General features: G+C 40.1%; 1 protein-coding gene across 14 annotated transcripts in view; it reads left to right on the top strand.

The window, feature by feature from the left end:
- NTRK2 (neurotrophic receptor tyrosine kinase 2) overlaps nt 1–27,287 on the top strand; it is a 396,774-nt gene that overhangs the window by 28,225 nt on the left and 341,262 nt on the right. For all 14 annotated transcript variants that reach the window (XM_069575812.1, XM_069575811.1, XM_069575815.1 and 11 more), the window contains 4 exons: nt 9,750–9,824; nt 9,937–10,008; nt 16,322–16,390; nt 19,522–19,676. In XM_069575812.1, coding sequence (XP_069431913.1) covers nt 9,750–9,824; nt 9,937–10,008; nt 16,322–16,390; nt 19,522–19,676 — 371 coding nt within the window. The remainder of the gene's footprint in view (nt 1–9,749; nt 9,825–9,936; nt 10,009–16,321; nt 16,391–19,521; nt 19,677–27,287) is intronic.

Raw genomic sequence — 27,287 nt, 5'->3', positions numbered from 1 at the left:
TCTATCAAGAAGAATTACTGGGGTTACTTCTATGCCTTTGGTCAAAAACATAGATGTGCTAATGCTAATCAGCTTGTGCTATTAGGCTGGCTATTGGAATTCAGGTTCTGAGCCTGCTTACTTGGTATTCTCTGCATTCATGTTGTCACAGGTGGGGTAGTGGACCCTCTGTGAAGATTGGATTGAAGGAGTGAGAAAGTCTTCTTTTGAATCCTGCTTTGGCTCATCATGGACTGATCTTCAAAGCTCCTTCTTAGCAGTTTGCTGAGAAACTAAAGCTACCCTATTGTGGATTCAGGGAACAGGGGCAATTATTTAAATATTTATTTATTTATTTTTGGCTGCACTGGGTCTTCATTGCTTCATGCGGGTTTTCTCTAGTTTTGGAGAGTGGGGGCTACTCTCTAGTTGTGGTATGGGGGCTTCTCATTGTGGTGGCTTTTCTTGCTGTAGAGCACAGGCTCTAGGGCACGCAGCTTCAGCAGTTGTGGCTCCTGGGCTCTAGGGCACAGGTTCAATAATTGTGGTGCAGGGGCTTAGTTGCCCCATGGTATGTGGGATCTTCCTGAACCAGGAATCGAACCAGTGTCCCCTGCTTTACAAGGTGGATTCTTAACTACTGTACCACCAGGAAACCCAAGGGGCAATTTTTTTTTTTAAGTACTATCCTATTACCTGTGATGGATAGCTTATGGCAGAAACGATCCAATCAGAGCTGAAATGCCTCACCCCATGGCTGTAAGCCTTAGCTCATATCACAATCTCTTGTGAAGTTTGAGTTTATCTACTTTTATTAGCTTGACTACTTATTTATGTGGTGGGGTGGGATGGGGGTCACCCATCCCAGAGTGTTGGGAAATGATTTCATTTTGAAGAGTGACCATTAGAAATATTCACTGCTGTTTCTATTTCTTTTTGATATATTGCAAAAGTACAGTTTAGCTAACATGGTCTATGTCTGATTCTTTCTGATCCCATGGACTTGTAGCCAGCCAGGTGCCTCTGTCCCTGGGGATTCTCCAGGCAATAATACTGGATTGGACTGCCATTTCCTTCTCCAAACAAAGTCTAAGATAAAGGGATATTTTGCTTTGGAGTGATACTGCTGTTAAGCTAATACATAGGAAGAAAAGATGCATTAGAAACCACTTTTTGTTACTTGGAAAGGTTGCATGGAGGAATTATTTGATAGGTTGTTAAAGCCAATGTGAAATATTTTCAAATGGGATGAGTATCCTTTCTAGGAAACTGTAATTCAAAAATGTTTCTGTGAATTTTTCCTAAACTTATCTCTCTCTTTTTTTCCCGAAAAGCCACCTAGGAACTTTTCGTTAGGCGTAGGGCCCTGGATGTCACATTGAGGCTGGAGAAGCTTTGGTGATGAAACAGAGTAAAACGGCAAATAGTGCGGGCTTTGCTTACATTTGCATTCTTTACCTGTTGACTTTCCGGGGACCCTTCAAGGACTGACCTTATGGAAGCCTTCACTGCCCAGTCATATCTTGTAGGTCCTTTCACTGTGCCCTTGCGGTGCAGCTGCTTCACCTCTGCTCAGAAACATCTCTTCTGCTCATCAGATGCTATGGCAGTGAGCACTGACCTGCAGGAGCATCACCCCCTCAAGGTCAAAACAGCTGGATCCGCAGATTCTTTCTAGCTGTAACGATTCTGAGACAGAGATGCAAATTAATGCTCGTCTTCCGAGGGCAGTTAGTTTTTATCATTTACGAAAAATTAATGAGTATTTAGATTGACTAGGTTGTATGTTTGTGGTCTAAGTTTGCTTCTAGATAGGACAAATTTTGCTTTCAAAATTGGCTGTCTTCTGTTCCAGTCATTACTTTGTTTCCTTGTTTTCTGTATGACAAGTGAATTTATTTTCTATTATCAAAATTTTTTTAATTTACTTGTGCCATGCACGTGGGCTTCAATAGTTGGGCACATGGACTCAGTAGTTACTGTTCTCCGGCTTGAGAAGTTAGGCTCTGGTGGTGCACAGGTTTAGTTGCTCCAGAGCATATGGGATCTTTCAGAACCAGGGATTGAACCCGGGTCTCCTGCATTGGCAGACAGATTCTTAACCATTGTGCCACCAGGGAAGTCTCCTATTATCACAATCTTCATTTAATGTTTATAGTGTATATATGTCTGGTCATTCCAGTGAAGTAATAAAAACTCCAATGGGGAATGTGGAGGTCAGATTGATGGCTTTAAGTCAGCCAGTATTCCATCAGAATTAGCTCTGAGTTAGGAAATGGGCATGCAACTGTTTGATGAGTAACACTCTTCCGTTTGAGGAGTTAACAATTCAGTAGGAGAGTTATATAGATTAGTACAAAAATACCGTGGTGGGTACAAAGTGTATCTCCATTCCCTCTAATTCTTGATTATGAGGTTAAGAAGGAACATAAATGCTTAAAAAAAAATGCTTGCCACCTGATAGAATAAAAATGTTCTGATTGTAAAAAAGCCTTTTTGATGTTGCTTGTAAATCAGGAAGTATCTCAGATATTGGAGGGACCTAGATTAATTCTCGGAGAAGGCAATGGCACCCCACTCCAGCACTCTTGCCTGGAAAATCCCATGGACAGGAGCCTGGTAGGCTGCAGTCCATGGAGTCGCTAAGAGTCGGACACGACTGAGCGGCTTCACTTTCACTTTTTACTTTCATGCATTGGAGAAGGAAATGGCAACCCATTCCAGTGATCTTGCCTGGAGAATCCCAGGGACGGGGAGCCTGGAGGGCTGCTGTCTATGGGGTCGCACTGAGTTGGACACGACTGAAGCGACTTAGCAGCAGCAGCAGCAGATTAGTTCTGGGGCTCCCTGGTGGCTCAGTGGTAAAGAATCCCCCTGCCAATGCAGGAGAGGTGGGTTTGGTCCCTGGGTTGGGAAGATCCCTGGAGAAGGAAAGGGCAACCCACTCCAGTATTCTTTCCTGGGAAATCTCATTGACGGAGGAGTCTGGTGGGCTATAATCCATTGGGTCGCAAAAGAGTTAGACGGCCACTAAACAACAACAGAATAGTTTTAGGTGAATTAATTGAGAAGTTCCAGCTTGTAGGGTGGTAGATAGTGGTCTCAGGATGTAGTGAAAGTAAACATCAACAATAGAAAACAACCCTCTTAATATGATGTCCAAGAAGGAGTTGTAGAGATAGATTTGATAAAGGAGAAAGGCATATTTTGGCAAAACAGAATGGTCAAAGGCCAGTGAGTATTTTGCACACATTGCAGATGGAGGGGTGGGCCAGAGGACTTTGAGGTCAAGGAGGTAAAAGGGAGAAACTCTTAAGGAGTATCAAATTTAAGCATCTAAATCCACAAAGTCTCTGTCACTATTCAAAGGCTGCCTACTGTCCTTAAAGGGGAGCTTGGGGGAGAATGGATACATATATATGTATGGCTGAATTGCTTTGCTGTCTACCCTAAACTATCAGAGCATTGTCAGTCGGCTATGTTGTTGTTGTTTTTCAGTCACTAAGTTGTATCTGTCTCTTTGTGACATCACGGACTGCAGTGCACCAGGGTTCCCTGTCCTTCAGTGTCTCCCGGAGTTTGCTCAGAGTCACGTCCATTGAATTAGTGATGCTGTCTAACCATCTCATCCTCTGCTGCCCTCGTCTCCTTTTGCCTTCAATCTTCCCTAGCATCAAGGTCTTTTCTAATGAGTGGGCTCTATGCATCAAACGGCCAAAGTATTGGAGTTTCAGCTTCAGCATCAGTCCATCCAGTGAATATTCAGGGTTGATGTTCTTTAGGATTGACTAATCTGATCTCCTTGCTGTCGAAGGGACTCTCAAGAGTCTTCTCCAGCACCACAATTTGAAGGTATCAATTCTTCGGTGCTTAACTTTCTTTATGGTCCAACTCTCACTTCCATAATGACTACTGGAAAAACCATAGTTTTGACTAGACAGACCTTTGTCGCCAAAGTGATATCTTTGCTTTTTAATATGCTGTCTAGGTTTATCATAGCTTGCCTTCCGATTTAATTTCATGATTGCAGTCACTGTCCATGGTTATTTTGGAGCCCAAGAAAATAAAATCTGTCACTGCTTCCACTTTTTCCCCATCTATTTGCCAAAAGTGATGGGACTTGATGCCATGATCTTCATTTTTTGAATGTTGAGTTTTAAGCCAGCTTTTTCACTCTTCTCTTTCACCTTTATCATATACTCCAATATAAACCAAAAAGTTAAGAAGAGAGAGAGACCTCAGGCAGCAGCATCTGCAGGTTGGAAAGACAGAAGCTGGAAAGCTTGTCTGCATTCATGGGAATGCTGGGTGGGGCATGGGCTCTAGGGGGAGGGCTTCTGCCTTAAAGCCTCTGGGACCTTAGCTTTCCAGACGAGTAGGCACGGGCCAGAGGAGCTAGGAGTTGTCAGCGAGAGAAAGGTCTGTAGCAAAATGCTGGGCCTTTCCACTGCTTTGTTGACAGTGAAACCCTTCTTGAAGCTTCTCTTAAGCAAAGCTTGGCTCAGTAAAGAGCCCTCAGAGTTGGACATCACCTTGACTGGAGTGACAGGAAAAGGTTTTCTCGGAAGAGAGTCTGCCTCACTGCCTGTCCATGCATCTCTCAGCTGTCTGCCCTAGCCTGGCCCTTCGGCCCTCCTTCCTAACCCTAGGTTAATCTCTGTAGCTACTGCTTTTCTGATTAGTGGGAGTGACGAGAGGGCAGAGCTCAGAAGACCTGGTGGAGGCACGTGAAAGTCACCAGTAGGGGGCAGCCCAGCATGCTTCTTAGTCTTCTGGTCCCATCCAGGAGCTCAGGGGCAGGGAGCAGAAGGCTTTTAGAAGGTTTGGTTTTGGGTAGTCCAAGGAACCAGGGACTCGAGCCCAAGTGTGTTTGGTCACCTAGTAACTGAGAAGCCCTGGAGTTCATCTTCCCTGTGGTCATTTCTCTTGTGGCTTTCTCTGTCTCCATCTCTCCCTCTTTCTTTTCCCCCTTTCTCCCTTGCTTCCTTCCTTCCTCCTCTCTTTTCTCTTCATACGTTTAAAAAATTCATAAAAGTGTAATGACATAACAGTAACTTCAGGTGCTTATATTCAGAACTGATGCTTTTAATATTTTTGTCTTTTTTGTTACAAAGGCCTTTTTCGTTTTTCTTTTTCTTTTTTTACAAAGGCATTTTTCTTTTAAGAAAAGAAATAGTTTAATAAAATCGTTTAAGTTTCTGTTTCTTTATCCTTGACCCAAACCCATTCTACTTTCCCAAGATGACCTTCCTTGCATTCTTCTTTTTATACCTTACAAATATCCCTCACTATGTAGTATTGTTTTATGTCATTTTATTGTTTTGCTAAAAAATTTTTTTTATTGGAGTATAGTTGATTTACAATGTTATATTACTTTCTCCTGTACATCACAGTGAATCCATTCTTCATACACATATATTATCTCTTTTTTAGATTCTTTTCTCATATAGGTCATTACAGAGTATTAAGTAAAGTTCTCTGTACTTAATAGTTATCTATTTTATATATAGTAGTGTATATATGTGAATCCAAGTCTCCCAATTTATCCCTCCACCCCCCTTGCTGTGTCTTTTTAAAAGTTCACATCAATTGTTTTATATTATAAGCACATATCAGTCTGAAATTTTGCTTATTTTTTTTTTTCTCACTTAGCATGAAGATTTCTTTCTGCTCATATATGAAGATCTGGTTCAATCCAGCTTATGTAACACATCTCATTTTATTGTTTCTTAGTTGATGGACCCTTGGGCTGTTTCCAGCTTTTTATTCTGACTGTATTACAAGTGAATATTCTTGCATATCTCTCCTCATGTGGTTCTCAGATGAAAACCTAGAATGGAATTGCTGGACTCTATAAAGCGTGTGACGTAGGATTTTCTAGGATACTGGCAAATTACTCTTCAAAGTGGTTGTGTCAGTTTATGCTCCCCGGAGCAATGTCAGAGAAATAACTGATCCTTAGAAATGCTTTATATAGCCAGATTTTGAACATTGTGTCCAGCTAGCAGGAAAGGAATGGGAAGTCCATGTTATTTAGTTTGCATTTCAGATTCCTTGAGGGGTGAGCAGCTTTTCATATGTTCCTGGACCATTGGTGTTCCCCTCTGTGAAATGTTTGTTATTAACTTTACTGGCTTCCAGTCTATGATTCCTCCTTAATAGTACCTTAAAAATGTTTCTTAAGGGGTAGATTTCATGAGCAGTTTCTGGCCTACAGCTATGTTGTGGGCATCTGTGCAGATGGTAACTTACGACAGGGAATTCTTGGCATCCAAAGAGGCACTTGCTGACTTTTGCATCCAGCTCTTCTGTTGATTTTTTTTCCATTTTGACCAGGAGGAAAATCCATTCTTTATCCGGCATTCCTGCCTCCACAGTGGAAGAATATTCTCCAGTGACCACTTTTCATAATTTCACTTTTTTTTTTTATGTTTTTCAGCAAAATCTTCTGTCTTGTCTTAGATTCAAGAAGAGTTATGTATTGCCTAACATCTGACTTATTTTTCATCTCATGATCACTGTGAATTTACCATTGACTAAATGTATCTTCCTTTTCTTCTCTTCCTGGGCACTGGTCACTGGAAAGCTTAGAATTAAGCTTGTGGTCCTTTTCCAGCAAATATTGGGTTGGCCAAAAAGTTCATTTGGGTTTTTCCATTAACTTGAATAGAATGAATGAACTTTTTCACTAACCCAAAATATGCATTTTAAACCCAGTTCCTAGCTTCACTGATATCTCTGCCCTAGCTTTTCTTTCTTCAGTGCTTTTTGTTTTTATGTTTAGCTCATTGTACTTTTTTTTTAGTTTTTTATTTTTTAAATTTTAATATCTTTAATTCTTACATGCGTTCCCAAACATGAACCCCCCTCCCACCTCCCTCCCCATAACATCTCTCTGGGTCATCCCCATGCACCAGCCGAATACAAGTGGGGAGTTTATAAATTGGAAATCTGATGAACATAAAATAACAATAAAATAAAGGGCATAAATAATTAAAGGAAAAGGTAAACATAAATGCTTTGTGCCACAGACGTTGATTAAATACCTCCTGAGTGTCAAGCCCTGATGCAGTCAGTGACAAGGCAGGCAGAGAGAGCTGAAGAATCTGAAGATTTCAGAACAGTGACAGCCACCATGCTAGCTCAGCTGTGAGGAGGGGACAAGTTCTCTGGAATCCTGGTTGTGACCCTGAAGGAAACCTTGCCTACACTGTTTGTCCTTTTCTTCTGCCAAATGCATGAAAAAAGTATTAAAATGTAGGGCTCTCTGGAATGTGGTTTTTTATTGGGAAGTGATTTAGAAGACGGAGGTTACTATGGTTTTTACTGGAAAATGTTAGTGGATTGAAAATCTTGGGGAAAAAATACCTAAAGTGTGGTAATTTTGAAATATCTCATAAAAACTCATAATGTTAAAATTGTTGTTTGGTAATTAGAGTGGAGTCTTAAAATGTTTCTTTCTGTGTGAACTAGAAGCTAAGAAGGGAGTGAATCCTTCCTGCAAGTCTATTATGTTCCAGGCTCCCGGTATTAGGGAGAGCCAAGCTCTTTGAGTAGAAGATGCTCCCCTGTCTTGGACGTTGCCTAGTGTTGCTTTCTTATGTAACAGGAGACAAAGTTTATGTGGGTCCTTTAAAAATTGTTTCTCTTTGATGTGATTTGGTTCTCTCAGAATCTATTTTATTTCTAAAGTTTGATTTCTAAAAATAGGTGTTTTATTTTATTTCTAACATTTATCTTCTAAAAATGGGTGTCCCAATAGTTATCATGTATTTTGATATCTTTTTTCCTTCTTTTGGATTGAGCAGAAGGGACCTATAGATGCTATATCTTTCCCCTCATTGGCTATTATTTTTCTCCTTTAATTAATGTCGTGAACAGTAGGGTTACATATTTGTTTTCAATGTCTTAATTGGTATGCTATGTATCTTAAATGTTTTGAAAGAGAAAGAAAAATCCATTCTAACACAACTTCCTGGAGTGTCTATGGAGCTCCAAGTGTTGCCCATTCATTCTTCTATCCATCCATCTGTCTGTCCACCCTTCATCCTTGAAGACCTACTTTGTACGAGGTGGTTTGTTAGATGCTATGGTGCATGTTGTGTTGGTGGTTTAGTTGCTAAGTCGTGTCCAACTCTTGCGACCCCATGGACTGTAGCCTGCCAGGCTTCTCTGTCCATAGGATTCTCCAGGCAAGAATACTGGAGTGGGTTGCCAATTCCTTCTCCAGGGGATCTTCCCAACCCAGGAATTGAACCTGGGTCTCCTGCACTGCAGGCAGATTCTTTACCAACTGATCTAAAAGGGAAGCTCTACGGTGCATGTTAAGAATTATAAAACAGGATCCAGCTATCTTCAGAAAGAGGTCATGATCTAAGAAAAGTGAATAGATAGATGCTCAAATAACTTCAGCACAGGGTAATTCCATGGTAATAGGTTTGATAGCTTTGTGTTTATATTACCAGTGACTTTACTAGTTGCAAGTGACAGAAATTTCAGATCAAACTTTCATTAGTGAAAACTAACCTCAGAGACAAATGGATCCAAAGGCTTTAAGTGGCATTTTCAGAGTTGTCTCTCTTTTTATTTCTTAGCTCTCTTTCCTCCGGTGTGCTGACTTCATTCTTGAACATTACCTTTCCCTGTGGTAGAAATATTTTTCGTGGAATCCCCAAGCCTGTGTAATCTTTCAGCTAAGATCCCAGAGAAAGAGAAAGGCATTGTCACAGCATTAATCTTTTGATTTTAGGGAAGCTTCTCATTAGCCCAGTCAAGGTTACAGCACATTTCTAAGCCAGTCATCATAGCCAGGGGGATGGAGCTCTCTGTGCAGCCAGCATTACCTGTCTACTCCTGTATTTGAAGGACTGGCAGATGGGGAAGAGATTTCTACAGAGAGTGAGCGTGTGCCTGCATGCATATGTGCTAAGTCGCTTTAGTCGTGTCTGACTCTTTGTGACCCTATGGACTGTAGCCCGCCAGGCTCCTTTGTCCATGGGACTCTCCAGGCAATAATACTGGCTTGGGTTGCCATGCCCTTCTCCAGGGGAATCTTCCCAACTCAGGGAACGAAACCACAACTCTTAAGTCTCCTGCTTTGGCAGGCAGGCTCTTTACCACTAGCCTCATGTGGGAAGCCCCTCTACACAGAGTACACGAATGCAATGTGGGGTTTGTGAAATGTGGCTCCTGAACGGAAAATTTCATTTCATTACTGACAAAAGCAGAACGAGTGGATCCTGGGCCAGGAAAAGAGAGGGTTTGAGGAAGGGATGGAGGGAGAGAAAGGGGGAGGGGAATCTGCTTCAGTGTTTCCGGAGGTAAAGGGAAGGAGGGGCTGCTGCTCTTGGACGGTGAGGACAGATGTGACTAGTCCTGTGTGTGGTGACGCCAGCATCCCTGTGGGTGTCACAGACTGAAATGCTTTTGAGAGGTAGTGGATGTATTTGTAAGTTATTTTCACCTCTATATCCAGGGGATACCTTGAGTGGAGAGGCAAACTGAACTTGCTAGTTGAAAGAGTGATAAAAATTTAATAAGAAACCTGATGGTCCTGTCATTGAATACGAAACCTGCTCAACCATGGTTTCTCCTTGATCACACTCAGTACTCCTCCCCTTGCTGTATTTAAAATAAATAGTGGGGCCAGGTGGGTGGGGAGGGATCACCTTGAGCAGTCTGGTGAGGTTGGATGGAGGTTACCTAATTTTTATGGATTGCCTGCATTGAGTCTTGAGTTTGCACTCTGTTTTTCTTTTCTTTTTTTGCAGTTACATTGCAAATCAGAAAAAATTAGAAATCATCAACGAAGATGATCTTGAAGCTTATGTGGGACTGAAAAACCTGTGAGTACTCAGAACTTGCATACCTTATGTCAGAACTTTCTTATGCTCTGTAGTAGTCAGAGGGACGTGTGTTCATTAGTTCTAACATTCACGCCATTGTGTACTTTCTTAGGACCATTGTGGATTCTGGATTAAAATCTGTGGCTCATAAAGCATTCCTGAAAAACAGCAACTTACAGCACATGTAAGTAAAGCTTGATTCTTTTGCTTCCCAGGACCCAATTTATTCAGTGTTTTCCCCCTCTGTTTATTTTCCTCCTTTCCCAGCTAGAAATCTCCTTTTTAAAAGTTAGTATAGCTTCGACAATAGCTTAGAAACATTAGCTTTGATTTCTGAATAGCTTCAGAGGGGTACTTAGAACAGCCTACTTATTCCCTTTCATGAATTTCTGGGCCATTTCCATCTTGGACGGAGCAATAGGCCAACAGAAAGGAGTCTGATGTGAAAACTATGTCCTGTACAGCATTCTCGATTCTTTTCCTTGGACTCATGACATGTTCCCTGGAAGACATCAAACTAGTGGAATTGAAAGAAACTGACTTGGCCTTGGCCTTCACAGGGAACTAAAAATTGCTCATGCACTTTCTCCTATAGTAGGTCCTCTTTTGAACCTTCATTTTCCAAAAGCTATCTGTCGTGATTGATAAAAGTGGAGAAAAATCAATCATGAAACATGCCAGAGGTTCAGACAATTGTAACAATAGCAAAGGCTTCCACTGAAGTCAGGGTGATATCAACTGACGTCAAATGGAAATACAGACAGTGGGAGCACTTAGGTTGTTTACTGTTAAATCCTCTTAGACGATGGCACTTAGTCAATAAGATGTGGCCTTACTAAGATGTTTCTTCATGAAGCAGAGGATTACCCACCCTTAAGTTCTGATTGTCAACCCCCACACCCCAAGTTTTCAGTAGGAATTTCTGTGGGAGGACTGTTGCCTGCATTCACTGGATCTCTGTGCTTTGCAGGTTCTCTGCAACAACACCTTATGTATTTCATAGTCTATAGTCTACCTGCAGAATTCTTACCTGCTTGATCTCACTTGATTTTTCTAACAGTTGGTAGGAAGGATCTTTCTGATTCCCATTTCATAAGTGTATTAATAAAATCAGGTCTCCAGATGGAAAGTGGCAGAATTTTGATGCAGGGCTCATCTTGGCTATGTTGTTTTAGTAAGAACACAGAAAATAAAATGTATTTTGCATATAATAAGAGAATCATCCCTTGCTGTCCTCTTTCTTTGTCTTGGGTAGAACAGTTCCCTGACTGTTATTCAGACCAGTCTATAAAAGAGATCATTCTCTTTGAGTAGATTGCCTGGACACTCCATGGCGATTTGTTGATCTTATGAAAAACCTTAATTTCATCAAACTAGTGCAAGGGCTTCATATTTCATAGGTGGCATTAATGATGAAGTCAATTTGAAAATAAAGTCTGTAGAATTAAAATGCAAAACTTTTGGAGAAAGGTGATAAAACTCCAAGGAACTTTATTAACACATTTCACTTAGAGGCTTTTTGGCAGCATCTTTGTAGTTGGTTTGCCTGCACAAATTCTGATGTCTTTATGTAGACCTTGATAACATATACAAGAGAGAAGAAGTTGAATACAAGAAAAAGGGGAAATGCTCTAATGCAATCACTTAAGTGTAATTAATGACCTTGGTGGTTACGTACTGGTATTTTCATTACTGCTGACTATAAGACCTGAATTACTCAATGACTGCATTTTACTGGCTATTTTACTTCATCACTTCTCCTGACGTTATGATCTAAATAGTGGGCTATGGTTAATTATGGTTTTACAAATAGCCTTATTTATGACTCTACTGTGCCTCTTCTATTTTCCCTACTTTCCTTGTTCTAAGATATTTATATGAAAACCAAAGCCACCTTTTGTAATTATTTTTAGGCTGATACATGGTAGAATAATTTTAATGACATTCTCTGGGCTATACATACTTATGTAAAGTCAGTTACTTGTCCAAGTCTCCCAAAGAGGTGTCATTTGAAAATAGGAAACCAAGGACATGGACATAATATAGTTTCTTAACAGCCAACAATTGGGAAGTCTAATTAATACCAGACCACCTGACCTGCCTGTTGAGAAATCTGTATGCAGGTCAGGAAGCAACAGTTAGAACTGGACATGGAACAACAGACTGGTTCCAAATAGAAAAAGGAGTACATCAAGGCTATATATTGTCACCCTGCTTATTTAACTTCTGTGCAGAGTACATCATGAGAAACGCTGGACTGGAAGAAACACAAGCTGGAATCAAGATTGCTGGGAGAAACATCAATAACCTCATATATGCAGATGACACTACCCTTATGTCAGAAAGTGAAGAGGAACTAAAAAGCCTCTTGATGAAAGTGAAAGAGGAGAGTGAAAAAGTTGGCTTAAAGCTCAACATTCAGAAAACGAAGATCATGGCATCTGGTCCCATCACTTCACGGGAAATAGATGGGGAAACAGTGGAAACAGTGTCAGGCTTTATTTTTTTGGGCTCCAAATTCACTGCAGATGGTGACTGCAGCCATGAAATTAAAAGACTCTTACTCCTTGGAAGAAAAATTATAAGCAACCTAGATAGCATATTGAAAAGCAGAGACATTACTTTGCCTACTAAGGTCCGTCTAGTCAAGGTTTTTCCAGTGGTCATGTATGGATGTGAGAGTTGGACTGTGAAGAAGGCTGGGCACCAAAGAATTGATGCTTTTGAACTGTGGTGTTGGAGAAGACTCTTGAGAGTCCCTAGGACTGCAAGGACATCCAACCAGTCCATTGTGAAGGAGATCAGCCCTGGGATTCCTTTGGAAGGAATGATGCTAAAGCTGAAACTCCAGTACTTTGGCCACCTCATGCGAAGAGTTGACTCTTTGTAAAAGACTCTGATGCTGGGAGGGATTGTGGGCAGGAGGAGAAGGGAATGACAGAGGATGAGATGGCTGGATGGCATCACCGACTCGATGGACGTGAGTCTGAGTGAACCCCGGGAGTGGGTGATGGACAGGGAGGCCTGGCGTGCTGCGATTCATGGGAGCACAAGAGTTGGACATGACTGAGCGACTGAACTGAACTGAATTATTGATCAAACTACAAACATTACTGATATTTGTGGTGATTGTCAAATGATAAGACAACACAAAGTCATGCTGATATTCAGACAGAAGTCAGAGTGTCAGTAAGCTTCAGATAGTCACATGACAAGAGAGGCTTCTAATGGTCAAAACAGAAATTCATTTCAGCAGTTGGCTTTAGGAAGTGGCGGAGAGGAAGGGATTCATTCAGGTGTCTGCCTTTTGAGACCTGAGTCTCAACCTCTTCCTATGGCTGAGAACTCGGGACGCTGGTGCGTTTTCCTTGATTTCCTGAGCAGCATCCTTAGTTGATTCTCAGCACCATGACTGTAAGGGAGCTGATAAAGATCTATGTATGAAAGACTCTTTCTCTCTACCCCTGGGAAATACTGATTATCTCTCTGAATTTTCCCAACAAAATAAAAGTATTCACAAGAGCATCTGTTTCACTTTGGGCTTTAGGGACATTCAGTTGGATCCTGTCTGTTCCTTTTATCATTCCTCTCCTACACTGTGCTTATTAGTACCCCACGCTGACTGTCCAGAGCCCCCTAGGACTGATCCCTGAGTTTATTTCTAGGTGCCTTTAATTCCAGCAGTCCCCGAGAACTCAGAAAACTGTGAGAAAAAACAGTATTTGTGTTTTCCAGGGGCTTTGCAGAGGTGCTAATTAGCTCCTTTGCAAAAGTTCTATAATCAAACAGTAAGAGGATTGTTGATTTTTTTTTCCTCCCCTCCTCCTCCCTTTTGGCTTTTGGCCCCAGTAATAAGTATGGTTCATAAAACTCATCTTGTTCCTGGCTCTGGGCTGTGCTGCTAGCAGCTCGACAGGGCAGCTGCCCCTGTGCTGGCTTGCTAGCTGACCTGGAACTATGACAATGAGTATGTCCTCTTTCTTTGCGTCCTCATTCCTCATTCTTCTTGGGAGGAAAATAAGGGTGTTTTTTTTTTTTTTCCTTCAGAAGAATGGGGATTTGTGATGAAGATGGAAACATGTGTGCCTCACAGGCTGTGGAGAAGACACACAGAGTAACTTGTCAATGTATTATACTGTAGTGAAACCCATTCGTAATTCACGTTCCAAAAGAAAAGATTTATGTGGGCACATTTTACAAGTTTCCTCTGGATTATTTTTTCATGTGGGTGAGCACTTTACACTCAGTGTGAAGAGAAAAGATGCCAGCATAGAAGAAAGAGGGCATCTTGGTGTGAGTGAAGTTTGAATGAGAGGAAATCTCAATACAGAATTAAGCTGGAAGTGGCCATGTGCCTTCTTGAATTATGAGCTGCCAAAGTAGCATTTTCTTTATCCATCCACTGACTAGTGTTAGTTCATATATTAGCTCCTCCAGGTCCTTAACTTCTCTCTGGAGGAAACTGGCCAGACATATCAGGAGACCCTGACCCGTGATTTTGTGGGATGGACACAACACACTAGCCTCAGTACAGCCAAGATTGCTCTCCCCTTAGCTCTCGCATATTCACCTGACTCTCAGCCCAGTGCTCACTTTGCTAAACTGGAATCATACACTGAAAGGCTCATTGCAAATTGTTGAAGGCTCAGCTGTTTTGTAAAAGCTAATATTTGTTTTACATCCATGTTACTTATTTAAACACATGTCTAGAGGCCCAAGCATTGCACTCTTTTAAAATAAATTCGACCAATAAACAAATTCACAGGAGTCAACTGCCAGTATTAACACTTTGAATTACCCAGCTCAAGGTCTCATGGCACTGAACACTGGAAACTAAAGCTCCTCTTTCATTAAATGAAACTATTAATATATATTTGAAACATGTCAGTAAATTTGTTAGTATTTTTAGTCACAAATAGGACATATTTTCATTGTCTGGATGGTGCAAATCTTCAAATGATATGTCGCTAGACTATTTGTTCTGGACAAAATCTGAGATATTCTTTGTTTATCTGGTATTTTGTTTTTAATGTTCTTGTGAAATTGTTTGGTTATTTGGAAGGCATTTAGAAGCAAGCACATAGAGTTAATCAATAAGATTATCTTTTCGATTCAGTTCGGTTCAGTTCAGTCGCTCAGTCGTGTCTGACTCTTTGCAACCCCATGAATCGCAGCACGCCAGGCCTCCCTGTCCATCACTAACTCTCAGAGTTCACTCAGACTCATGTCCATCGAGTCAGTGATGCCATTCAGCCATCTCATCCTCTGTCATCCCCTTCTCCTCCTGCCCACAATCCCTCCCAGCATCAGAGTCTTTTCCAAAGAGTCAACTCTTCACATGAGGTGGCCAAAGTACTGGAGTTTCAGCTTTAGCATCATTCCTTCTAAAGAACACCCAGGACTGATCTCCTCTAGAATGGACTGGCTGGATCTCCTTGCAGTCCAAGGGACTCTCAAGAGTCTTCTCCAACACCACAGTTCAAAAGCATCAATTCTTTGGTGCTCAGCTTTCTTCACAGTCCAACTCTCACATCCATACATGACTACTGGAAAAACCATAGCCTTGACTAGACAGACCTTAGTCGGCAAAGAAATGTTTCTGCTTTTCAATATGCTATCTAGGTTGCTCATAACTTTCCTTCCAAGGAGTAAGCGTCTTTTAATTTCATGGCTGCAGTCACCATCTGCAGTGAATTTGGAGCCCTAAAAAATAAAGTCTGACACTGTTTCCACTGTTTCCCCCTCTATTTCCCATGAAGTGGTGGGACCAGATGCCATGATCTTTGTTTTCTGAATGTTGAGCTTTAAGCCAACTTTTTCACTCTCTTCTTTTACTTTCATCAAGAGGCTTTTTAGTTCCTCTTCACTTTCTGACATAAGGGTAGTGTCATCTGCATATTTGAGGTTATTAATATTTCTCCCAGCAATCTTGATTCCAGCTTGTGTTTCTTCCAGCCCAGCATTTCTCATGATGTACTTTGCATATAAGTTAAATAAGCAGGGTGACAATATGCAGCCTCGACATATTCTTTGATTAGGATGTATTAAATTCAGTTAATATTCAAAATTTTGTGTGTCGTGTTAATATTTCAAAATATTCATGATGCTCTTTATTTTTGAAGTATCTTTTCATCTAGTGAGTTTTGCTTTGAATTTAATTTAGTTTAATCCTCCTATTAATTGTTCAGAAGGTCAAATATCTCTAGAAGGTATATAAGTTGGTTCAGAATATGGGAAAGAAACTTTTGGGTAAAAAAGAGATTTAAAATAGACATTATGAAAATTATAACCCCCCCACCCCAACCCCACATTCAAGCAAGAATTATAGCAGAGGCAGGAAAAACTAAGCTATCACTCAAGGTGAAATAAAGAGATTATTGGATCTAAGTAAGGCAGGAACCATGATCAAATAAAATTGTTTTGAAAAAAAATTCTAAATACTTTATTCCAGAAATGTACGCTTGTAATTCACATTTAATGTTTTTGATTCCTTTCAGCAATTTTACCCGAAATAAACTGACGATTTTGTCTAGGAAACATTTTCGTCACCTTGACTTGTCTGAGCTGTAAGTAATAATTTTGTATGGCATTTGCGGAAAATAATTTCAAAGGGAAGTGTAATTAAGTATTTTTTAAAATAAGTGATGCTGCAGATCTATTTTTATATCAAAATTTGAAAATGAGTTGAAAAATGATTTCTTAATTATGGGCTGTTTTTTTTTTTATTCCTTCACTAGAGTATGATTCAGCAGTAAAAAAAAATAGAAATCTCAATAGTAATGTATCATTTTTGATGAGTTTAAATGTTGTTTTTACATAAAGGACTTGTTTTCTAAAGGAGAGGTAAAGACAAGGGTTTTGTGTGAAAAATATGGCTACACATCTCATAGCATTGGTTTGGTTTTTGTTCTGTCCAGTCCCTAATGGAGAGCAAATGCATTCAAGGAGGAAATATTAATACCAGTGGGCAAAACCAGCAGGCACTGTTGGCTTATGCTCCAAATGACAGTGCCCATTGGCCCTTAATGAACACTGGAGTAGAGACAACCATCTCCCTACCCATCTATCTTTGTGAGATTTCCTACAGGATCGGTCACTGCATTCAGAATTTATCCTCACACCTAAATCCCTTTTGTTGTAAAATGATAGGAAAAACATTGAAATTTATTGATCTTTGATAGCCAGCATTTCCCAGTGTGCTGAATTCTTATTCATTTATTTATTTGGCTTTGCCAGTTCTTTTAGTTGGGATCTTTTAGTTTGGGCATGTGAGATGTAGTTGCCTGATGAGGGGCTGAACCAGGGCATTGGGAGCTCAGAGTCTTAGCCACTGGACCACCAGGGAAGTCCTCTTAATTCTTGTGCTGTCACCGTGAAGCAAATATAAACTGTTGACATTCCTACCCAAAGAACCCTAAGGCACAGGATGTGTATGTCAGAAATGAGCAAAGGTGGACCAGGTCTTTGACTACTAGGCAATAACTTTTTCTTAACCTATACGTGGACTGGGATGTAGGGTCCACCTCTATTCACAAAGAAATTGTGCAGATTAGAAGATGCCACTAGTAGAGCAACACCAAGTTAATGAGTTAAGTAATAATGAGAGTTACATGGTGGCAACTCTTTTGGAATAAACATAATCCAGAAAGTGGCAACACTGGTTTTCTAACCCACCAAGAGTTTAGTTTAGGATTAACTGAGGCTTCTGTTGGCCAGTTTTAGCAATGAAGCCTGTGCATGCGTGCTCAGTTGTGTCCAGCTCTTTACGACCCCATGGACTATAGCTCACCAGGCTCCTCTGTCTCTGGAATTCTCCAGGCAAGAATACTTCAGTGGGCTGCCGTTCCCTTTTCCAGGGGATCTTCCCAACTGAGGGATTTATCTTGGGACTCCTGCATTGCAGGTGGATTCTTTACTATCTGAGCCATTTGAGTTAGGTTTCTAACTTAGGGCTGGGCATACAAAACTTAAGGAAGATATGTGAAGTAGAGTAAGCTACTCAGTATAAAAATTTTGAGCATCGCTACACAGACTTTTCGTGATGGGTTAAAAATTGGATTCTGGTTTCATTTTCACATGTCTCAATATTCTCTCTGTAGCATTTGATCACTCAACAAATGTTAACTGTGTGCCTGTTACAAATCAGACTAACATGACATTAGGCCATGGGGATATAAGGAGAAAGGTTTGTGCTTTGTCCAGTTCCAGGACTCTGCTATCCAGTGGAAGAGGTAGAAGCCTAAACAGATTAAGTCTAACCTGCTCTAACCATCACTGCAAAAGACACACCTCTCAGTGTGTGAGAGGTGCTGTGTGGTCAGATGAACTCTGGTGTGTTTATAATTGAAGATCCCTTTGCTTCTTTATCCCTTCTTAGTTTTTCATGGATTCAGAACACCAGGAAACAACTTAGTTGGGGTTTAAACATTGTAGATTTCAACTGCATATTCCATATCTAGTAGTGTCAATTCTTATTTTGGTGTTAGAGGGATATTTGGAGGCTGTCAAGCCAACACAAATTAAATGAGTATGCCTTGACCACATTTTCCCCAAAGAAGCTCCTGGAAAAGTCTCCAGGGATTCCCTGAGATTCTTAGAATCCAACCAGAAAACCACAGGAGTAAATGATGTTGCAAAGCCAGTCCTGTCCTCAAGGAAATCTCAAGCATTGTGGTTAATGCCAGGCAGAGCCCACATAATGATTTTAAATGGCCTCATTTAAAGGCTCATTTCCATAAATGGAAGTCATCTTAAATAGGCCACTGAGTATTATAAAAAAGCATTTAAAGATTTTTTTCTTGTGGTTTTTATTTTCCTCTTGACTACTTCCTCCTTTACCAATCACAGGCCACAGGAGTCCAAGGCAGCATGGCTGAATGGTGGCTTTCTCTGTGAACACCCTCTGACAAGGGGCTAAGTAGCTCAGCCTGTAGCTCAGTTGCCCTTGCTCTCAGAAAGCCTGAGCTTGGGATGTGCGCAAGCATGTGAGTGTGTGTCTGTGTGTTTTTCTGTCTGTGTGTGTATGAGAGAGAGAGAGAGAGAGAGATGTCTGAGAGCTTCCTTCCAAGTTCCATCAGTCACATTCACTTCAATTTGACTTTCTTGCACCAGTCAAACTGGACTGTGATCGTGTCATTTGGAAAGCTGGGAGTATACCCTCCTGGCACTCACACTTTTGTCTTGTATTCATAATCTCATTTTTAATTCAGATGAAACTTCTCTGTCCTCCACTGAAGTTTGAACATATTAAGTGGTAACACTTGAATCTCTAGCCTGCTTAGAAATCAGTATGTTGATGTTCCTGAAAACTCAACATTGGCTTTTTCCCTTAAGATCTTCATAACAGTGTAATAACTCTGATAAATTTGTCATGGCATCTTATTTTTCTCCATCTTATGAGACATTGTTTTCCGTACTACATTGTGGTTATTTCTGTTCCTATCTTGTTTCCCTATGGGTCTGAAAGGTCTTACATCACTTTGCATCCTTTAGCCTCTATGGGGGTGTTTACACATAGCAGAAGATCAGTATTCAATTAATGAGTGAATAATAAGTAGTTATACTATAAAGATGGGTGTGTCTTCCACAAATTGCCAGCTGGAAGGAATTCATAATATTATTAGTGCTTTGTTAAACACTTCTATAGCTAAAACTGAGAAAGAGAAGGCTGATTGGATTTCATTTTTGTTCCATGTAGGATCCTGGAGGGCAACCCATTTATGTGCTCCTGTGACATTATGTGGATCAAGACTCTTCAGGAGACTAAACCTAGTCCAGAAACTCAGGATTTGTACTGTCTGGATGAAAACAGCAAGAATATTTCACTGGCAAACCTGCAGATACCCCATTGTGGTAATATACCTTTAAATCAATGAGTTCTATTTGCTATTAATTATCTAATTGCCATTGTGTGATAGAGAGGCTGTGAAGGTTACCATTACCCAGATTTTGTATATATGCTGTGGATGTCTCTACTGGGTTGGGCTACTTTTGTGTGCCATAGCTGAGAGCAACTTTGCTGAGCATTCTTTGCAAGTAGAATATTAATGCTCAGTGGATGATTTTAAGCATGCAGAAAAAGTGTACACTGTTATTCCTTTGTTTCTTTGTTCATTTTTCTGTCCAACCATCCATCCATCCAAAAAGTATCTGCTGAGAGTGTGGTACTTCGCTAGCCATATATATTTGGTTGGCACCCAGGCTATGTAGAGCAGGGGTCCCTGACACTTGGGACTGTGGACCTCACAATTAGAAACCAGACTGCACAGCAGGAGGTGTGCAGTGGGCGAGTGGTCACTTCTCCATCTGCTGCTCCCCATTGCTCCCCATCACTCTGGCATTACTGCCAGAACCTGCCTCCCCAAAACCTCACTCTGTGGAAAAATTGTCTTCCATAAGAGTGATCCCCAGTACCAAAAGTGTTGGGTACTGCTGATGTAGAGGAAGGATCCCAGGGGATAATGTGTCCTGGCAGCATGAGAACATACGATTCAATACAGAACATTCCCTTAAACTTGTCTTGCTGCCAGATGTCAGTGTCTCTCGGTGGGGTGCCACAAATGTGCCCTTAAACATGCTATCTCCCATGTCTGGGTTTATAGTCTCCTTTAGTCTTGTCCCCCATTTCTCTCCCCAGCATTTGTACTTCCAGAATTTAAAAGGGCACCATATCATAAAATTATAGCTCTGTGAGTGCCAGTGTGTTTACAAGAAAGGAAAATCCAAGGGTTCTGGTTAGGATTTTACTGCTGAGGGCTCTTGGAACATACCTCTGCAGTACCCATATATGCATATTATTCCTCTGTTGAAATTTTAATTAGTCAACCAGTTAATCAGTTTACAATTAGATGTAATCTTCTGGCCCAGTGGCTGGTGACACAGCAGACTGTCATGTAGCACCTGGTTCTTGTCCGAGGGGAATCTGTGTATTAACCATAAACTTTCAGGTCTTCATTTTCAGAGGAGTCTATTGTTTGGAGTCAATTTTTATTTAAGAAAAATATAACTGCTGCTCATTTTTAATGAAAGTGTAATGAAGGAATGATAACCATTTGTTTCTTTCCCCGAGAAGTCTTAGAAGACAGCAGTTACCTTTCCCCAGATTTTTGTTGTAACGAGGGCCCTTTGATTTCACAATGGGGAATAAAGCTTTGTCCCTTGTCAACTTCTCTCAACTTTCTTTATTAGCCAGTACTTTAAAAAAAAAAAAGCTGTTAATATCTATCTTTTCCTGATAACTGTTGTCTATTCTGGTATAAATTTGTACCACCGAGAGGAATCGCCTAGAGGGACAAGAAATTGAATGTTGAGTCACCTGTCCACTTGGCTAGCTCCCAAGTCCCCATGACTGTTGTGGCCACACTGTTTCAGTAACCACTGAGAGGGCAAAAGGGAAAGCATCTGACTCCTGCTCTGATTTCACAAAAGGCTCTTAATAGACGTCTGCTTTGCCCTTGCCTGAAACCAATTCTATTTTTTTTTAATTTTAACTTTTGACCATATTGTCTTGAGAACATTCCTATAATACACCCACCTAATGTGTTGTTGATAGACCATTGTGATTGGGGTAGGGGAGGGATAGCAGTGAACTGGTTCTAACGTTTCCTGACCAATTTGTCAATTTTTAATATTTTTGAATTTGTTTCCTACAAATTAGTCAATGAACTCTGTGTACAAGAGTGAGGGCTTGAATCCACTGCCAGAGGGTGTGTGTTTGGTTGATTGATTAAGACTGAATGATTACTTTTATGGTAATATTCAAAATTAATTTCAATGTCAACAATGCTTTTCATAAAGCAACATTAGGAAAGATGAACTGATAGACTTTTTTGTATGTGTTCTTAAGCTGTTATGTTCTTTCTCCACTGATTTTTACTTTCTTTCCAAAGATTTTTTTCTTATAATTGCACAAATACTATTAATATAAATTTTTGCAAAAATAATTTCCTACATTTACATATTAAACTTGTCTTTTGCTTGTTTGTGATCATTCAGATCAGTAACCATAGATCTATCATATCTTTTTAATCCTTGTGTGCTATTCGTGGTAGAATATATCTTGATTATGTTAAATTTTCCATATTGATGGGTATTTCCCATTTTATTACAAAAGTATTTCAACAAGTATCCTTATACATAATCTTTCTACGTACATACAGATGCAGAGGCTTTTCTAGAGTACATAGTAGGAAACAGAATTTTTGGTTAATATGGTTTGTACATTGAAAAGTGATTGTACCAATTTATAGCCACCCTAGCAAAGTGTACCTTATAGCAAGCTTCTTATTTTTTGTATCTCTAAAAAAATGGTATGTCATTACTTTTTAGTTTGCATTTTCCTGATTGCTGTTGAGCATCTTCTGTTGTTTGGACATTGCAATTACTCTTCATTGAATTGCCTACTTATATCTTACCTATTTTTCTGTAAGATTATTCCCTTTCCTTCCTTTTTCTTCCACTGATACTGGTCATTGTTTTATTTTTCTTAATTGTTTGAAAGTTATAAATTGTTTCTGTGTAAATTATATAAGGCCAAAATATTTATCACTTACTTTAAAATTAGCAAAATATTTATCACATACTTAAACATATTTTCTGTAAGTATCCAGAAAGAATACCCAACAAGATGAGAAAAGATACTTTTACTTCCCTGTACTTTCACCTCCCTTCTCTCAGATTGTTATTGCGTGAGATTTTATTTTTAGATTGTTACTTGAGTTTTTGAGGATTTACTATTTCTTTGTATGTCCTGGAATTTGTTCCACTACTTCCTCTTGGAGTGGTTTTTCTTTTTGCTGGAGTGTATCTTCTAAAATTTCTTTCAGATAAATTAAAAAAAAAATCTTCATGTTCTTGCCCAGTGGAAAATCAGCCTGTATTTTTTCTTCTCATTGGAATTGACCGAGTGTAAAATTCTAGACTCAAGATAACTTCCTCAGATTTTTGCAGATATCACCATGTTTTCCCTGTGTTCAGTATTGCTGATGAGAAGCCCAAGGCCAGCCTGATCCTTCTTTCTTGATAGGTAGCCCATGCTTTTCTTTTTTCTCTAAAATCTTCTAGGATTTTCTCCTTATCCATGTTATTCTTGAATGTTACTACAGTGTAACTAGGCATGTGTGTGTGTGTTTAAAATTTTATTTTGTTTGACATTCAGTGTACTTTTTCAGTGTGAGTATTCACATCTTCAGTCCTGGAAGAATTTTCTAATTTATTTAGATGGTTATTTACACTCTGGCTCCTCTCTCCATACCTCTCACTCTTTCTATAATACTTTCCATCTGCCGGTTCTTTTGTGGTGCATAATGGGGGCCTGTTTACTCACTACTTTGCCCTTCAGCTATTTCTCCAGCTACTGAATTTTTCCTTCTGCCAATCAATTTTTAATTTCTGAAGTCTCTAGTGATGCTTTTTTTTTTTTTTTTAATGACTGAAACACCCTTTTCCATATAGTGTTTCATCTTATCTCTAGGGTATCCTCAGTACCTAGCATGACTGATTTTCTCTTGTAAACTTCCCGTACTAATTGCTTCTACCTGGGGGCAGCTGCAGCAATTGTTGGATGGTGTGCCTGAGGTGGGAGGGCCAGGGTGGGATGAGGAAAGCTTATTCTTCTTGTCACTCCTACTTGTTTTCTTAACCAATAACCCCATGGTTTGGTGAAGGGGAGGCCCCATTGTGCCTACAGTCCACCTCCAATCTCAGGTCAGCACAGCAGCCTCCCTGTTTTGTTGCAGTACATACTTGTGTTTATTTGGAACTGTGCTGCTTTTCTTTAATTTCATTTTCCTACTTTCTTTTGTTCAGCAGTTTCTCATAGTTCTTATACAGCAATACAATGGCTTCTTATTTTCCAATATGGCTGTGTATTTTTTTTTTTAATCGATGTAATTTCTAGAGATTTGAGATGAGAGGGAGAGACTGAGGTCTGGGGCTTTGTCACGTATTAATTTTCCTCACAACAGTTTCCCAACTTTGGTTCTTTAGGAGAAGTTAGATTCAGCATCAAATTATTCTAGATTGTTGGATTTAAATTCTGTCTCTGAAATTCCATGTTGGATAAGTTGGATAATATCCTCAAGTCTTCAAGTCTTATTTAAAACATGGACTAATGGTCAGTTGGCTTTTCTTTTAGGTCTCACCCTCAGCAAACTTTTAAAACATATCTATTTATCTGTTGTGTTTAAGTCACGGATTGATGGAGTTTATCTTATTGCCATTTTTTTTTCTATGAATCTTGTTAGCTAACTCTAAGAGTAACTCACAGAAGTATGGGCTTATGTATTTCATCATTGTAAACCCAACAATTTGCCAGTAACTATGGTCATTGCATTTGGTTTGCAACTGGTAATACTTTAATTTCAATAAAAAAGAGCCATTGGGATTTAATTTTTTTGTAAGGTGAGTTTTCTTTAAAAACTTCCCTTTTAGTATTGCTTTCTGTAAGCATTGAGGAGAGTGAAAAAGTTGGCTTAAAGCTCAGCATTCAGAAAACTAAGATCATGGCAGCCGGTCCCATCACTTCATGGGACCTAGATGGGGAAACAGTGGAAACAGTGGCTGACTTTATTCTGGGGGGGCTCCAAAATCACTGCAGATGGTGACTGCAGCCATGAAATTAAAAGATGCTTGCTCCTTGGAAGGAAAGTTATGACCAACTTAGACAGCATATTAAAAAACAGAGATATTACTTTGTCAACAAAGGTCCATCTAGTCAAGGCTATGGTTTTTCCAGTAGTCATGTACGGATGTGAGAGTTGGACTATAAAGAAAGCTGAGCACTGAAGAATTGATGCTTTTGAACTGTGGTGTTGGAGAAGACTCTTGAGAGTCCCTTGGACTGCAAAGAGATCCAAACAGTCCATCCTAAAGGAGACCGGTCCTGGGTGTTCATTGGAAAGACATGTTGAAGCTGAAACTCCAGTACTTTGGCCACCTGATGCGAAAAGCTGACACATTGGAAAAGACCCTGATGCTGGGAAAGATTGAGGGCAGGGGTAGAAGGGGACAACAGAGGATGAGATGGTTGCATGGCATCACCGACTCAATGGACAAGAGTTTGGGCAAGCTCAGGGAGTTGGTGATGGACAGGGAGGCCTTGCTTGCTGCAGTTCATAGGGTTGCAAAGAGTCAGATACGACTGATTGACTGAACTGAACTGAACTGTGTAAGCATTATATGATGAACAGATTCTCTACATTTTAAAAATTATTTATTAATTTATTTTTGGTTGTGCTGGGTCCTTGTTGCTGCGTGAGGGCTTTTTCTGTAGTTGTTGCCAGTGAGGGCTACTCTGCATTGCAGTCCATGGGCTTCTCAATGTGGTAGCTTCTCTTGTTGCAATGCACAAGCTCTAGGTGCACGGACTTCATTAGTTGTGGTTCATGGGCCCTAGAACTCTGGCTTAGCAGGGAATGGGCTTAGTTGCCCTGCAGCATGCGGGACCTTAGTTCCCGGACCAAGGATTGGACCTGTGTCCCTGCCTTGGCAGGCACACTCTCAACCACTGGACCACCAGGTAAGTCCCCAAACTCGCTCCATTTAATAAGCAAAAACACATCCTCCATGGTGCCTGATGTATCCCTTGAACATAACAGTCACTTGATTAATGTTTGCTGAATTGTTCAATTAATAAATGCATGAACCACATTATATTAATGATCAGATTGGACTAGATATTTTATATAATGTTCCAGATATGTCAGCGAAGTAGAGATGAGTTAAACATTTATATTTTTCCAGCCAAATTATTCCATATTTTAGCACTTTGCAGTTCCCGTTGAAATGTTTGTCATTTTTGCATTTTAAAAGAATATCCTTTCTTCTTTCTCCTCTGCCCTTAGTGATTGAGTGAGCTCAGTAGGCAAGGCTGGGAAGTTGAACTGCACAGTTCCCGTTCCCATTCACAGCACAGTTGAAATGTCTCACAATATTTTTCTAACAGCCCCTCCTGCCGTGAATTACTGTAAATTTATTCATGCTGTGAAACATGTTGTGGTCTGTTTCTCCACCAAGTCCCTTTTAACCTTAGGAAAACTATTAATTACAAGGCAACAAAACATATTCATGTAAAATTTCCACATTAATCAGAAAAAAGGGGGGTACTATGAGCAGTAGTTCTGAAGACAGAAACTGAATCACACAAGTGCTAGTGAAGAATGGTTCTTTTTCCAGACTGTGCTGATTTATTACTCCACATAGAGGTGTTCCTGCTGCCTCTTTTAGTGTTTTCGATGACAGTATTTATAACACTATATATTCTAAATTCTTGTACTTAGTTCCTGTGCATTTGGTTGATCTTTAGTGATTAGTTTTGCAGTCCAGACCTTTTGGTCTTTTCCCATGGCTGGATGTAATTACTACAAAATAGAGTACTTTATACTTTAATTTTTTGGTACTGTAATTATGATTTAAATCTCTGGAAATGAGTGTCTTTAGGAGGTGTTAATAGTGGATGAAATGCTTGGTTCTGAGCAGGCAACAAATGTATTTATTTATTTTTTATTTTTTGTAAGTATATGTTTTACTTAATATTTCTTCATGTGTTAGAAAGATATGTGAAATGTATTTGTTTTGTTTTTTTTAAATTTTAAAATCTTTAATTCTTACATGCGTTCCCAAACATGACCCCCGCTCCCACCTCCCTCCCCACAACATCTCTCTGGGTCATCCCCATGCACCAGCCCCAAGCATGCTGCACCCTACGTCAGACATGGACTGGCGATTCAATTCTTACATGATAGTATACATGTTAGAATTCCCATTCTCCCAAATCATCCCACCCTCTCCCTCTCCCTCTGAGTCCAATTTAAAAGGCAGTGTTCTTTGGGGTCAAATCCCTCAATCTATTTTACTGGTAACTAGTTACCATAGAACATGCTGGCTCCACAGTGAATTGTTGTTCACTCGCTCAGTCATGTCTGACACTTTGTGACCACATGGACTGCAGTATACCAGGCTTCCCTGTCCATCACCAACTCCTGGAGCTTGTTTAAACTCATGTCCATCGAGTCAGTGATACCATCCAACCATCTCATCCTCTGTCGTCCCCTTCTCTTTCTGTCTTCAGTCTTTCCCAGCATCAGGGTCTTTTCTAATGAGTCAGCTCTTTGCATCAGGTGACCAAAGTATTGGAGCTCCAGCTTCAGCATCAGTCCTTCCAATGAATATTCAGGACTGGTTTCCTTTAGGATTGACTGGTTTGATCTCCTTGCAGTCCAAGGGACTCTCAAGAGTCTTCTTCAACATTACAGTTCAAGAGCATCAATTCTTTGGTGCTCAGCCTTCTTTATGGTTCATCTTTCACATCTGTACATGACTACTGGAAAAACCATAGCTTTGACTATATAGACCTTTGTCAGCAATGTAATATCTCTGCTTTTTAATATGCTGTCTAGGTTGGTCATAACTTTTCTTCCAAGGAGCAAGCATCTTGTAATTTCAAGGCCATAGTCACTGTCTGCA

The sequence above is a fragment of the Ovis canadensis genome, chromosome 2 (assembly GCF_042477335.2).
Source record: "Ovis canadensis isolate MfBH-ARS-UI-01 breed Bighorn chromosome 2, ARS-UI_OviCan_v2, whole genome shotgun sequence".
Classification (NCBI taxonomy): Eukaryota; Metazoa; Chordata; class Mammalia; order Artiodactyla; family Bovidae; genus Ovis; species Ovis canadensis.
The sequence above is the reverse complement of the archived record's forward strand: the minus strand, read 5'-3'. Positions and strand labels throughout refer to the sequence as shown.